The sequence below is a fragment of the Camelina sativa genome, chromosome 8 (assembly GCF_000633955.1).
Source record: "Camelina sativa cultivar DH55 chromosome 8, Cs, whole genome shotgun sequence".
Lineage (NCBI taxonomy): Eukaryota > Viridiplantae > Streptophyta > Magnoliopsida > Brassicales > Brassicaceae > Camelina > Camelina sativa.
In genome coordinates, this window is record NC_025692.1 from 19,613,135 (window position 1) to 19,627,469 (window position 14,335).

The 14,335-nt window shown below is 34.3% G+C and overlaps 1 protein-coding gene and 1 long non-coding RNA gene across 3 annotated transcripts; both read left to right on the forward strand.

Annotated features, from left to right (window-relative positions):
• LOC104707552 lies at positions 1,141-3,519 on the forward strand. Of its 2 annotated transcripts, XR_754675.1 has the most exons (6): positions 1,141-1,320; positions 1,739-2,019; positions 2,106-2,238; positions 2,324-2,631; positions 2,823-3,039; positions 3,152-3,519. It is a non-coding gene; the product is annotated as an uncharacterized LOC104707552 (long non-coding RNA). The 2 variants fall into 2 exon arrangements; XR_754674.2 differs by lacking the exon at positions 1,141-1,320 and having other exon boundaries at positions 1,426-2,019.
• LOC109126038 (putative lipid-binding protein AIR1B) lies at positions 6,038-6,645 on the forward strand. Its single transcript, XM_019229098.1, has one exon. The coding sequence runs from the start codon at positions 6,094-6,096 to the stop codon at positions 6,424-6,426; it is 333 nt and encodes a 110-aa protein (XP_019084643.1). The 5' UTR covers positions 6,038-6,093; the 3' UTR covers positions 6,427-6,645.

Consider the following 14,335-nt stretch of genomic DNA (forward strand, 5'->3'; position numbering starts at 1 on the left):
AATTTTATGTGAGTATTTTGAATAAGTAAGTAACTTCTTGTTGAGTGACATGATACTTAATGGACTACTTTTGATACAGGTGCACACATGCAACAATAGAGGTGAACGATTACACACCTGGTTAGAAGAGTTGGTAGATGGTCCATTACCGCTTGCACAAATTTCACCGACTTACTATACACGTGGATATGCATTCAAAGTGTTCTGCGAGAGAGAGAGCAGAACAACGATCAACTCCGGGATTAGTACCCAAGCTGGTAATATAATATATTACGGTGTTTTGCAGGAGATTTTGGAGATTGAGTTCCGAGGAGTACTTAATTTGAAATACATAGTTTTCATGTGTGATTGGTATGATCCATCGATCGGGAGGGGAGTACGTTTAGATAAATTTGGGGTAACTGCAGTAAGAACGTCAAGGAAAATTGATAGATATGACCCTTTCATTCTCGCATCCCAAGGAGACCAAGTATGTTACATCCCCTATCCTCGCATTACCAAAAAACAATATTTGTGGGTTACTGTTACGCAAATAAGCCCAATAGGAAGTACGCGGAGTAATAGATAATGGCCCTTTGCAACAAACATATGTAGGGAACATATTTTCTGTTGAACATAATCATGATGATACGGTCCCAGGAGAATTAGAAGAAGAGATCATCATTGATGATATTTTGGAAGTTTCTGAAGAAGAGGTTGGCGAGTTTGATGACGAGTTTGATTCCGCTTCATCTGAATATTCATCCGATTCGGAGTAAACCAAAGTGAATGTAAGTAAAAAAAAAATTGTACTTACATTCTTTAATTTAATTGGAATTTTATAATTCAATATATATATATATAACTTACAAAAGATTACACACATAAAAATTTTACTTTACTACTTAATTAAAATGGAAATTTTTTATTTTTTTGTGATAGAAATATCACTAAAAAATAACGAAGAAGACAATTTTGGGAATTGGGCATTTAAAGAAACAATTTTGTAATGGAGTTTTATCAAAACCGATTTTTGATAATGGGCTTTAACAAAAAGAATTTTTGTTAATGGGCTATATGCCAACTTTAGCAAAAAATGATGGAAGTAAAAACCCTAGATACTCAGTCTTGATTTTCACTTATTCACCTCCTACACAGAGCCGCAGTGAGTTCCCTTGCGACTTCGCTTTGTTTCTCATTGATTTTAACTCCAAAAATTTACATTTCACTGCTCAAACACCATAATTCCTTCTGCCCTAGATCATGGTTACCCGCAAAGCACCGAGTGAAAGGATGACTGGCAGCCTCTCGTGGTCTCCGCCGAGAGATCCACAGTTTACGGTAAGTATTTCTAATCAACTACTTGAACAGCAACTGTAATTTTCAAGTTTTACAATGTTGGTAACTTTGCTTACATTTTTTTTTCAAGAGCATTCTACGGCCTCAGTTTTGTTGCAGAACTAAACAACTATATTATAATTGATAGATAATTTTTCATTCTAGGGGAAAGCTCTTGATTTTTAATTTGTTAATGGGCAGAACTTGTAGTTTTCGACCTGGATGCTCATAGTCATACTCATTGTTTATGTTTTCGGCTAATTTGTGTTCTCTCTTATTGGTTTTTTTTTTGAGTCAATTGTACTAAAAACTTTCTATTGTTCGATGTTTCGAAAGCATGTCCAGATACTTTATTTGGTGAGTCAATTAATATTTGGAGTCAATTCATCTTACAATTATATTTTGTGTTATAAATTTTCAGGAGAATACTTGACAGCACTACGAACGTTTCATGGCAGAACAGCAGCACCGTTATGATAGCAACACACCAAGCTACTCCTTAAACGATTCCCCAATTTTTATGCAAAGTCGCCGCAATCAACACACCGGTAACGGTAGTGAACCAAATGAGTCAAATTCACCACCAGATGAGAATGAAGAAGCTGTTGTCCCTATTCTTGCGGATGTAAACGATTTGCTAAGTGCTCCAGGACGCACACACCTCCCAGTTCTATGTCCAGACCGTCAAGGAACAACAACATGGTAACCGTTTACAACTTGTACTTGCCTTCAGATTTTGGAAGATATCAAACAGTTTATGACTCAATTGTTGGTCAATTACATTGCAGGTTTAGACATCACAAGACCGGTAAGATTATGAAGCAGATCCTAAAGATGCTGAAATCTGATCTCCCAAAGTCATATCCAACCTATCGGTCTCTCCCACCAGAAATTAAAAACCGATGGTTCCGAGCATTTGCGGTAAGTATATGCTTTCTTTGTATACGTTTTAAGTAATATAATTGGTACATGCTTTCTAATTAATCATTCGACTTGATACTGCAAGAGTTCAACTGGGACCCAAGCACTACAGATTATGTTCGCACACACTACACTAAGCAAGCAAAAGCATCTTTTAAAGAAAATGTCCGAGACTTGAAGGTATCATGGAAGGAAAAAGGTGCTGACAACTTACCAGAATGGATGAAGGCAAAGAAAAATCTATTTGATGGTTACATCAAGATGTGGACAGATGAAAAGGCCATTGAGGTTGCAGCACAAAACTCTACAAATCGGGGAAGTAAAATAGGTGGTTTAGGGGTTGCTAAACACAACAACGGTGCAAAAACATATGAACGATGTTGGGATGAGATGGTAAGTAATTCTGTTAATATTTTTCAAGTTTCATTGTCTTGATCGGTTGTGATTTATCAAATGCATAGTACACGCCTCTGGTTTTATAATTGTGTGTGCTCATTTTTGAATTCACTTCAGTTCAGTTTTACAATTTGATCATCACCTATTGCTTATGCTTCTATTACTAAATAATGTTTCTGTTTTGTAAGACAATTGAACTAGGAACAGAGCCTAATATGATTCATTTCATGGAACACACACTTAGACAAGAAGACCAGAACCATAAGCGATATGAAAACAAAACATTATCTTGATTTGGCTTCGACTCAGATGGAGCTTATCCAATCTCAGCGCCAACCTGATGGTGATGCTTCGGTTCAGCCAGTGCCTCTTACACGAGAGGAGATTAACTCTATTATGCGTAGTGTAAGTTACTCTTACACAACTACTTATTAACTCTTTCATTTTCAGATAATGCTCGGCTTCTACAATCTCTATCCAATGAGATTAATTTACATGTTTTGGCTTTTATTTATAGGTTGTACCGAAGGTTAGAGGAAAACATTATGGCTTTGGTAACCTGGTTGATGATGAATGCCCTTCTTTGTCTTCAGCTCCACAACAGATTCCTAAATTACAAGAGGAGATTCAAACTTTGAAGGCTTGCAATGAGGAGAAAGACGCTCAGATCAAATATCTCATGGAATGCAACAAACGGATCCTAGACCGGTTTCCTGATATACGACCACCTACCTACATGGTACCACCAACCGTCGAAGATGATGATGACACGACCCAACCTTGATCGTCTCTTTATTAATCTAGTGAAAAGTTGTAAATTGTATGGATTGTATGTATTGTAATACTGTTTTTTGGAGGCATGAAGTATCTTTTGGTAACATTTTATTTCTAAATTTGAATTTATAAAAATGCAAAACAAATTGGAAACAGGAAAAAAATAATTAGTTGGGGGTTTGATACAGGAACAAGTTTTGGTAGAAAAATAATGAAGTTTTTGAAGGAAAATAGAATTACATTTTCGAAGGTATCTAGACAGAAAATTTCGAAGAAAAATATAATGAAAAGTTTGGTAGGAAAAATGTGAGAACATTTCATAGGAAAAAACGAAGGACACTTATTCCTTCCAATATATTGAAGGAAAATGGATGCAACTGCCCTTCCCCTTTCTTTCATCTTTCCTACGAGTTTCCCTTCGATAGTTGTTTGGTAGGGATTTCGAAAGATATTTCCTTCCAAATACTCACTAATATTGATTTCCTTCGGGCTATTACCTCCTTCCTTTTTCGTAGGAAAATAGTGAGAAAAAAACTGTTTCCTACGAAGATCTTTCGATTTTTTCGGTAGGAAAACGTATTGTTTTCTTGTAGTGATACCGGAAGTTGATGGGGAGGCTGGAACCCAAGACTTATAGAGAGATGGAACAAGCTGAGAGCTAGCACGTACTCCGCCATATATATCAGAGAACAGTTGCAGCTTGTAGCAAAAGTATTAGATCATGTTATGGGCAAGGGTGATGCAGACATATATTTATTCTGGGGTATTATTGAGACTAATAATTAAGTTAGGGGTATCTAAATAAATTTTACACTATTTATTTAAGAAAATAAAAAAAAAATTAGAGTGGAGCACGCGCTACACCCAAACTCTACGTGCGTCCGCCACTGATCCAAGGGGCTAAGGACTTAATATTGTGGGAAAAATGTTCAGGTGAGGATTTACAATGAAGATAGCCTACTCGTTTTTAACACGTGATAGCTCACCTAGGAAGGAGATGGGTGTAGAAACTGGGTTTCACACAATGAATTTGTTTGAAGGCAGAAACAAATTCAATAAAACTTTCCTTCTAAAAAATCGGATCAAAGCTAAGAAGCAAAATGAATTGAAATCTCTTGAGGAAGAAGTTAGGGTTTTCTCTCAAGAAAACTGAAGAATTAGGGTTTTTGTATTAATTGTTGGATACCTTACAAGGAGGGGATACCTCTATATTTATATGAATGCATTGATTACAAGATAATTCTATTTTTCTTAAATTTAGGAGGCGGTCTCGGAGGTCGATCGAGTGACTTTGTTGGGCTTCTGTTTATAGGTCCCTTTAGTTGGCCCAAAGGGGGGAGTTCCTCGGTTTAGTTGTGCAGAGTTACTCGGTTTACCTTTGGTTTAGGTTGGTATTGCGTTGGTGCTAAATCATGCACTAACAATGGAGAAGTTTTTTCATCGAGTATGCAAAGTTATGGCACCGGAGCTAGTGAGACTGTTTCTTTGGTTGGTGGTGCACTAAGTGATAATGACGAATGTTTTGAGCACAAAAGATACTTATGTGACACAATGTCACGTCTGTAAAGGTGGGACTATAGGGTATCTACTATGGTTTATATATAGTTTAGGAGAGAGGAGTTCAACGAAGTTAGAAATTGAATCGAAAATAATAGTTAGATATTTCAAAACAGGGATTAGTAATTCTCGTCCGCTGTTTTTGGTAATACGTTTGTGCTATAATTTTTTATCACAAGACTCCGTTGTCCGTATTTTTCATTTGTACAAAGAAAACTATGCATTCTCGTTACCTTTAAATTTTAATATGTTTTATTCTAACCTAGAGTCGGTGAACTCGATTATCTTAGAAAATATTAGAGGGTATGTGTACCCATGAAATGTTCTTGTTGAACTTGAATATTTCTAATAAGAAAAAAGAATATAATTTACAAATCGATTGATTAATATTAGTACTAATTATCGATCTCTCCTATAGCCGCACTACCCATGCCGTGAACCACGTTTTGGCATGCTCGACTTTATTTGTAACCGAAATATATGATAAAATAGATGCCACTAATACACGAAAATATATGTTATTTATTCAGCAAAAGGATATAAGTAGTATGATCTCGCGCACAGCTCAATTCAATATAGAAACATATATATTATCCGAAAGAGAAATAACAACGATGATTTTGTCATATATTAGATCTAACTCTTGCAAAACAAATTTTTGTAACAATTCATATTGGACAAGGCTGTTTTTCCGTAGTTGAAAAGCTGCAAATTGGCCAAATAATAGTATTCATAAACTTTTCTTTTAAGTTCGACGAATTTGGATTCTTTTTTAAACAAACGATCTCATCAATTAATTAATTTTTTTTTTATGGACAGATAATTTCTTACCACCAAGGCGCCAACTAAGTTGTACGTTCGTAAGTTATAACCATATACTTTTAGATATTACCAGCTAATTTGAACAATGATGAAAATTAAGTTTTATTAATAATCGAATCTTATCTATAAAAAACAATTAGTCAACTCATCGGAACCTACATATTTCTCTCCTATTGAAAACCTTCAGATTTCTCTCCTAATGAAAACCCTATAAATACCCACTAAACACTTAACATTTCTCTCCACCAATCTCAAACAAACTTAAACTCACTAATACTTCTTAAGCCTTTTCAACTCCACAAACAAATGGCTCCAAGAACCTCCCTTGCACTCTTCCTTTCCCTCAACCTCCTCTTCTTCACTTACACCACTGCGACTACAGGGACTTGTCCTAATGATACCCTTAAGGTCGCTCTTTGCGCAAATGTTCTCAAGCTAGTGGACATAACAGTGGGAACCCCACCTGTACAGCCATGCTGCACTCTCATCCAAGGCTTGGCTGACCTTGAGGCCGCAGCCTGCCTCTGCACTTTGGTCAAGGTTAACGTTCTTGGAATCAACCTTAACCTTCCCATCGATCTCACCGTACTCCTCAATGTTTGCGGTAGAACAGCTCCAGCGAACTACCAGTGCTTGTAAGTTGAATAGTTATAAACATACCTATAAACTGAACGAATAATACAGTTGATGTTTTGTTTTATTTACGTTCTCATGCAATAATAATGGATAATGGGGTTGTCTGTGTGTAATCGGCAAGTTTGCACTCCTTTGTTTCATTGTTCCTCCATTTCTTCTTTGTAACTTTGTCTTCCGGATATGATTAATAAAAGTATGAATCGATGTCGTCGTCTATATGCCTATCTTAAAAACTATGGTGACATTATACTATATCACTACAAAAACATGTCCTTATTAAGTATTTCGTTGTAAACATTAAGACATGTAACATCAGTCCATTGCTGCCAAAAAGGAATCTGATTAATAAAAGTATCAAACTAGAAAAGGTATTTCTGCAAAATTGGATCTAGGAACTATATTCTGATGTTATAGAAGTATACTTAGAACATAGTACTCAAAATATATTTTGGCACAGAAATTAGACTTTGCCAAATACCAAAGTATTTAAAGTAATCAAGTAACTACTAAAAGGGAGAAATCATAAAGCAATCGACTTTTGGCTTGACTTGGGACGTAATCATTCAATCTTTACTGAAATCAAAACAATTTGTACAATGAAATTGATACATTCGCGACTCAAGCCGTCTCATCAACTAAATCTTTAGAGTGACGGCTTGAGTCGCCAATGTCAATAACTTGAACACAAACAATCTTTTAATACTTTCCTGGCTAAGCACTTGCCACAGAGACAAATGTATGAATTGTATTTGTATGGTAACATCTAGAGTTTCCAACTACAAATTGGGACTCAGAACACAGTTTTGCTTGGCTAACTAGAAAATTTCGAGTAAAATAACCGCTAGACAAGTTCAACTTCAACTCCACCTATTACAAGGAATTCAATATTTTCAAGTAATCACATTATGTATTCATTCATCAGCTAAAACAGAGAAAAAAACAAACAAATTGAAACTTAACTACCGCTCCCGTGAAAAAAAAAAACTACCACTCGCTTTGCTAAATCAACTCTGTCATGTAAAGTTCACCGGAAATCAAATCTATATCAAGATTTAATAAGTGATTGATTATGCAAATATTGGAAATCAAAACTCTATCAAGATTTAATTTGATGTTATATAGTGAAGTTAAACAATATTTATAAACTAACAGTAGTATCATCTTTCATCTAGAGATGGCGCATCATCTAGAAATTAAAACTTAAAAGTAGTAACAAACCAAATATTTTTTTTTCTAAATTATTACGTGAAGAAACAATATATATCAGATGAAGTGATAAATCATTTTTTTTTTCGTTTTCAACACTAATCACGCGTTGTGTTCTAATTAAATAGTCTTCACATATAAACATGTACTTCTTTCTTAGTTACAAACCTGTACTTCTTGAGTAAGTTTCTGCGTTTGAGCTCCGCATAAGCATCGACAAGAGAAACATCCTTCTCAAGAAGATGCTGAAAATCTAAGATGACTTTCCTCGGTGAATCTTCCACTTCTTTACTGAGCTTATCGACTAGATCCACCAATGCAGTGATCCTGAAGATCGTAGCGTCGAGACGGTCCAAGATGCATCTTGTTTTTAAAGATGTATCTTTTGCTCTTATGATAGCATCGTGAAGAACTTGCATCCAAGAGCAGCCCCTTTCACAACCTCACTAATTGGCATTCTTTTTAGACTAATGAATAGTGACTAGGAGGAAATTAGCAATTTAGCTCTCGGGATTAATGTATGAAGGAATTATGTACATGCATGGATTCTTTTGTCAACAAAGCGAGTTGTTTTGAAAGAACTGTACGAAAGATTGAAGACTAGAGACGTTGACTTAATTAGACTAAGAGGTATGGGTCGACGACTCTCTTTCTTTCTAGGTAAAAGCCGATTTTGAATTTTACTGTATATACATAATCCAAGTGTTTTTGTTATATAACAGTAAATATCATTAAAAACGAATTGTTTAGGAATTACATCAAGTTAAAGTTAAACCTATGGCTTTTGTAACCTTGCCAAAAAAAAAAAAAGAGAGAAAAAAACAAGAGTTACAAATAATATGAAGACACAGCTTGTAGTCATTAAATCATGAAGGATAAGGAAATAATTTTATCGTTGACTTGCACGAAAATATCCAGAAAAGCTCTTAACCATGATTCCATGAAGGAGAAGGAATAACACACAACTAAGCATGCATCTTAATTAAGTGGAAACCATTATTGAAAACTTGTATGTTTAAGTGGAAACCATTATATAAATATACTAGATCTGAACCGCGGGGCTATTTTTTATTTTTTAATTAATATTTTTAAAATTTAATGTTATTCTATATTTTTAAAAATAGGAAATATTAATATATTTTGTTTTTGATATTATGGGTTCGTCGTATTTCGATCGTTAATTAGTTAGTGTAAGATTGTATTATTTTTTATACATCAAATTTATCGTCCGTGAGTTTAAGTTATAATATTTATCAAAGTGAATTAGTAAGTTTTTGTTTTTTCGTGATGTTGTTTTTTTTTAAAACAAAGTAAGTAGAACTTATATGTATAAGAAACTAATCTATATATATATATATATATATATATATTTATTTATACTTTGTGCTTTTTTATATTATCGTATCCTTTTTTAATTTATAAAGTATATAGCTAATCTGAATACTAAATTATTTAACATATTAATAATAAAGATTATATAATTTTAGTAATAAATAATAATAAACCTGCAAATTTTATTAAAAGCTTATGATTTATAAAATTCTACCTTGCTAAATCTATTTTCTTTAGATTGAAATGAAATATTTATACCCACCCCCACCCGCAAACTTTAAGTTAACCAACAAACAATTGACAAAAATAGGGACAATCCCCTTTATAATAAAACGGAAGTACACAACATTGTTTTGTAGACTATATAATTTTAATAAGTTAGTTACAAATAAGTTATACATTAATGATAGATTAATTGTTTACAAATAGGTTATACCGAAAATCTTAAAGAGAATTTTTCTAAAGAATCATATCATCTAACTTAACATATTCATTTCCTTTAATAAATTATTCATCAAATGAAATCTTTTGATATCTAACTTAACATATTAATTTGTTAATTATCCTTATACTTCACCTCTCATTTTTAAATTAATAATTATTAAATTATGAAGAGATTTTCATTTTCATAGTTTTGAATATTTTATAATTCACACTTTTATATTTCTTAATTTATAATTTTGGCTATCGGAATATGATTGATGTCAATAGTTTACTAGATTATCACAGTGAAAATGATAAATGTTTAAAAGTTCATAGTTTAGAAGAAACTGTTGTTACTATTCTTCATGATGAAGTCAAAGAAGATATTATGGTATTTTTATAACCAATTACACGTAAAGAAGTAACTATCACGTGTAAGACGCTCTACAATTTTTTAATACAATTTGAGAAAAAAAAACACAAAAAGTTTTTGATGCAATGAAAAAGATTATAGAAGAGTTTTAACAAGAATGCAAATTCAAAAATAGGCAAACAACAATAGAGCCATATTTCACTAAATTTTATATATATATATATATATATATATATATTTAGTTTATATCATTATTAATTTATGATATTGATGGGACTATATTTTTACATAGGATTTCAAAAAAAAGTATTATCTTATCATTTTATCGAATTATGTCTTTTTTTACACCGGTCCAACTCAGGACTGGAAAAATTTATTAATTTATAGCGAGTATTAATTTAAAGAGTATTAATTTTTAGAGATTCTACTGTAGATTTTGACCAAATTATCTCTTTCAATTTTTATAAACCCTCTCCTTTATGCTTAATTGAAGGGCATACTCGGAAATTTTGTGCAATTTTCGAATTTGTACTTCTCTTATATATATATATATATATATAGATGTTTTTTCCCGTAAGCAAATTTATGAGTTTCATTTTACATTCATACAAAAAAAATTGTGTCTTTCATTTACCATTTTTCTATGTAAGGTTTTGACATTTTAAAGTCAGAATGACAGATTAATTAACGGATCTAAGCTGAGTGAGGATTCATTGATCAGTCGAGGTTACATAATGGGCCAAAAACTTTCTTTCGTAAAATGACCTTAATTTTTATGTGGATGGACCTTTTAGGAGCCCAAGTTCACAAAAAGTTTATAATAATCTATACTAGTATTTTTGCAACATTTTTTGCTCAAAAATCCTACTATATTAATTGGAAAAAACAAATATGAAACTAACCGTAAAAAATTGCATTCAATTGCCATTTGAAAAATTTAATCAAGATTAATTAATTAAATATAATTAATTAAAAATAGAAAACACTAACAGATCAAAAAAAATCTAAAAAGGTAAAAAAAAAAATCTATTCAAATCAAAACTAATTTGTACATAAAAAAAATAATAAATAAAAATTAACAGTTAAGATTTTCTAAAAATACAGATAATTATTAGTTAAAAAAATTATTTTCTCTCTCTAATAAAATTATGGACGAAAGTTAATAATATTTTTTTAAAAAATATAAACCAGTCAGAATTTCAAAAACTAAGATTTTATATCCAAGTAACAATGAAAATATTTTAAATAACTAGATTTAGAAGATTTTATTAAGATTTCAAATTATGATTCTCCTATCATTTTTCTTTTATTTTATTTATAAATTGTTTGGAATTTTCATATAATACTTATGATTAATAAATATGCAGAATTTTTTCTGCATTTGTTGTGACAGTTGAGACATATGAGCCAGAACCTGATCAAGGAAATTATGAGGAAGAGGATGTGAACTATGTCTATGGGAATCAAGGACACCGGTTTGGAAATCAGCATAGTAGCAGACCTTACAGTGGAAACAGCCAGCGTAGTAACTTTCAGGGCAACTCTTCTGGTTTTACACCCAAGCCTGACTATCAAAGGCAGCAACAAAGCAGTGGATACACAAGGACTTATGGCAACAATTCATATCAGTCTCCTCCTCCGAAGACAGCAGAAAATAGTAAGATGGAAGCTATGCTTGAGCAGCTTTTGCAAGGTCAGGAGCAGATGACAGTGACTTTCAATGGGAAGCATGACAATGTCTACACTGAACTTAATGGGAAGTTTGAAGCATTGAATATTCATGTCAAGAAGCTAGAAAGTCAGGTTGCACAAATAGCTGGATCCGTCAAAAGGCAAGAGGGATTTCTCCTTGGGAGAACTGAATCAAATCCCAAGCATTCATGCAATGCAGTGACTTTGAGAAGTGGTAAACAACTCCATCCTATACCCCAGAAGATTCACACTGATGATACACAGGAGTTGATTGACATAGATGAAAATGAGAATGTCTCGGTTGAGCCAGGGTCGACCGACACACAAGAGCATCGGTCGACACCATGTCCACCCGAAGCCACGGTTTCTACACCAGAGGACGGTATTGATCGACACCACCTGGGTGTCGATCATCACCCGTTACAAACAGAGACTCCGAACGCCACTTCTTCCACTCCAGTTGCTGAAAGAGTTTACAAACCCAAGGTTCCTTTCCCCAAGAGTCCAAAGAAGTCCAAACAAGAGTTAGATGATGTTAAATGCAAAGCAGTGATGGATAAGCTTATTGTTGAGCTACCTTTGATTGATGTTGTTAGGACTTCTCCAATGCTAAGGAGATATGTCAAGAGAATGGTAGCCAAGAATTTGAATGCTGAGCAAGGAGTCATGATGATATCAGCTCAAGTGAGTGATATTATTCAGAACAAGATCCCAAAAAAACTTTCTGATCCAGGTAGTTTTGTTCTTGATTGTACCATCTTCACTGACAGATTTGCTAGATCTTTGTGTGATCTTGGTTATAGTGTCAACTTAATGCCAAGATCAGTAGCTCTCAGCTTGGGAATGACAGACTTCAAGCCTACCAAGATCACTCTAATCCTTGTGGATCGGTCAATTCATATTCCTGATGGTGTTCTTGAGGATGTTCCAATTAAGATTGGAGAATGCTTGATACCAACTGATTTTGTAGTACTCAAGTATGAAGAAGAACCTAAGGACCCTCTTATTCTGGGAATATCATTTTTAGCCACTGTTGGAGCTATTATTGATGTCAAGAAGGGTCAGATTGGTCTTAATGTGGGTGATCTACAAATGCGCTTTGACATGGATAAGCTGGTTAAGAGGCCAACCATTGATGGACAGACATTCGATGTGGACACATTGTCTAACCTTGCTGAAGAGATATTCCAGGAGATGCATCCTGAGGATCCGCTAGAGAGAGCATTGGTTGCTTCTGCTGAAGAGGTTGAGCATCTAGATGACATTGTTGCTGGCTATGTCAAGCTACTTGATGCTAATGAACAAGTGAAGAAGCTGGTTGCACAAGAGGAATTGGTTAGTACTTCTTCACAAGCTGAAAAATTTTATAATTGGAGTTTTGAGAAAGCTTCAAAGCTTGATCTCAAGCCACTTCCTGTTGGTTTAAGGTATGCATTTCTAGGTGAGAATTCTTCCTATCCTGTTATTGTTAGTGTTTCCTTGAACAATGCAGAGCTCACTTTATTGCTAAGCAAGCTGCGCAAGTTTCACAAAGCTCTTGGCTATTCTCTTGATGATATTGTAGGAATCTCTCCAGACTTGTGTATGCATAAGATTCATCTTGAAGAAGGAGCTAAGACATCTATTGAGCATCAGAGGAGGCTGAATCCGAATTTGCAAGATGTTGTCAAGAAAGAGATCATGAAGCTGCTGAATGATGGGATCATCTATCTGATATCTGACAGCAATTGGGTTAGTCCGGTACATGTTGTTCCTAAGAAAGGTGGAGTAACAGTGGTGAAGAATGACAAGAATGAGTTGATCCCTACAAGGACAATTACTGGTCATCGGATGTGCATAGACTACAGAAAACTGAATGCTGCAACCCGAAAAGATCACTTCCCGCTTCCTTTCATTGATCAGATGTTGGAGAGGTTAGCTAATCATCCATACTACTGTTTTTTGGATGGCTATTCCGGGTTCTTTCAAATTCCAATTCATCCTGATGATCAAGAGAAGACCACTTTCACTTGCCCATATGGTACCTTTGCTTACCGAAGAATGCCTTTTGGTCTCTGTAATGCTCCTGCAACATTTCAGAGATGCATGATGTCTATCTTTACTGATATGATTGAAGACTTTATGGAGGTATTCATGGACGACTTTTCAGTTTATGGGTCTTCATTCAAGAACTGTTTAGACAATTTATGCAAGGTGCTAGCAAGGTTGTGAAGAGAAGCATCTGGTGCTTAATTGGGAAAAATGTCATTTTATGGTTAGAGATGGCATAGTGCTTGGCCACAGGGTTTCAGAAGCTGGAATAGAGGTTGACCGCGCTAAGATAGAGGTGATGACAGGTCTTCAATTGCCAGAAAATGTGAAGGCAGTAAGGAGTTTTCTTGGGCATGCAGGGTTCTATAGGAGGTACATCAAGGATTTCAGCAAGATAGCTAGACCACTTTCTGCTTTGTTGTGCAAAGATGTCAAGTTTGAATTCACTGGTGAGTGCAGGATAGCCTTTGAAAGGATTAAGCAAGAGCTTGTGAGTGCTCCTATTGTTCAGCTGCTAGATTGGGATCTACCATTTGAGGTTATGTGTGATGCTAGTGACTATGCAGTGGGAGCAGTGCTGGGACAGAGAAGAGACAAGAAGCTTCATGTCATCTACTATGCAAGCAGAACACTTGATGATGCACAAAGAAATTACGCAACAACAAAGAAAGAGTTGTTGGCGGTTGTGTTTGCTTTTGAAAAGTTCCGGTCTTATCTAGTTGGATCCAAAGTCATTGTTCATACTGATCATGCTGCATTAAAATATTTGATGCAGAAGAAGGATGTTAAGCCTAGACTTTTAAGATGGATTCTTCTTCTACAAGAGTTTGACATTGAAGTGAGGGATAAGAAGGG

What these genes read in the sequence shown, in the direction of transcription:
- LOC109126038 (XM_019229098.1), top strand. Translation starts at nt 6,094, where the DNA reads ATGGCTCCAAGAACCTCCCTTGCACTCTTCCTTTCCCTCAACCTCCTC.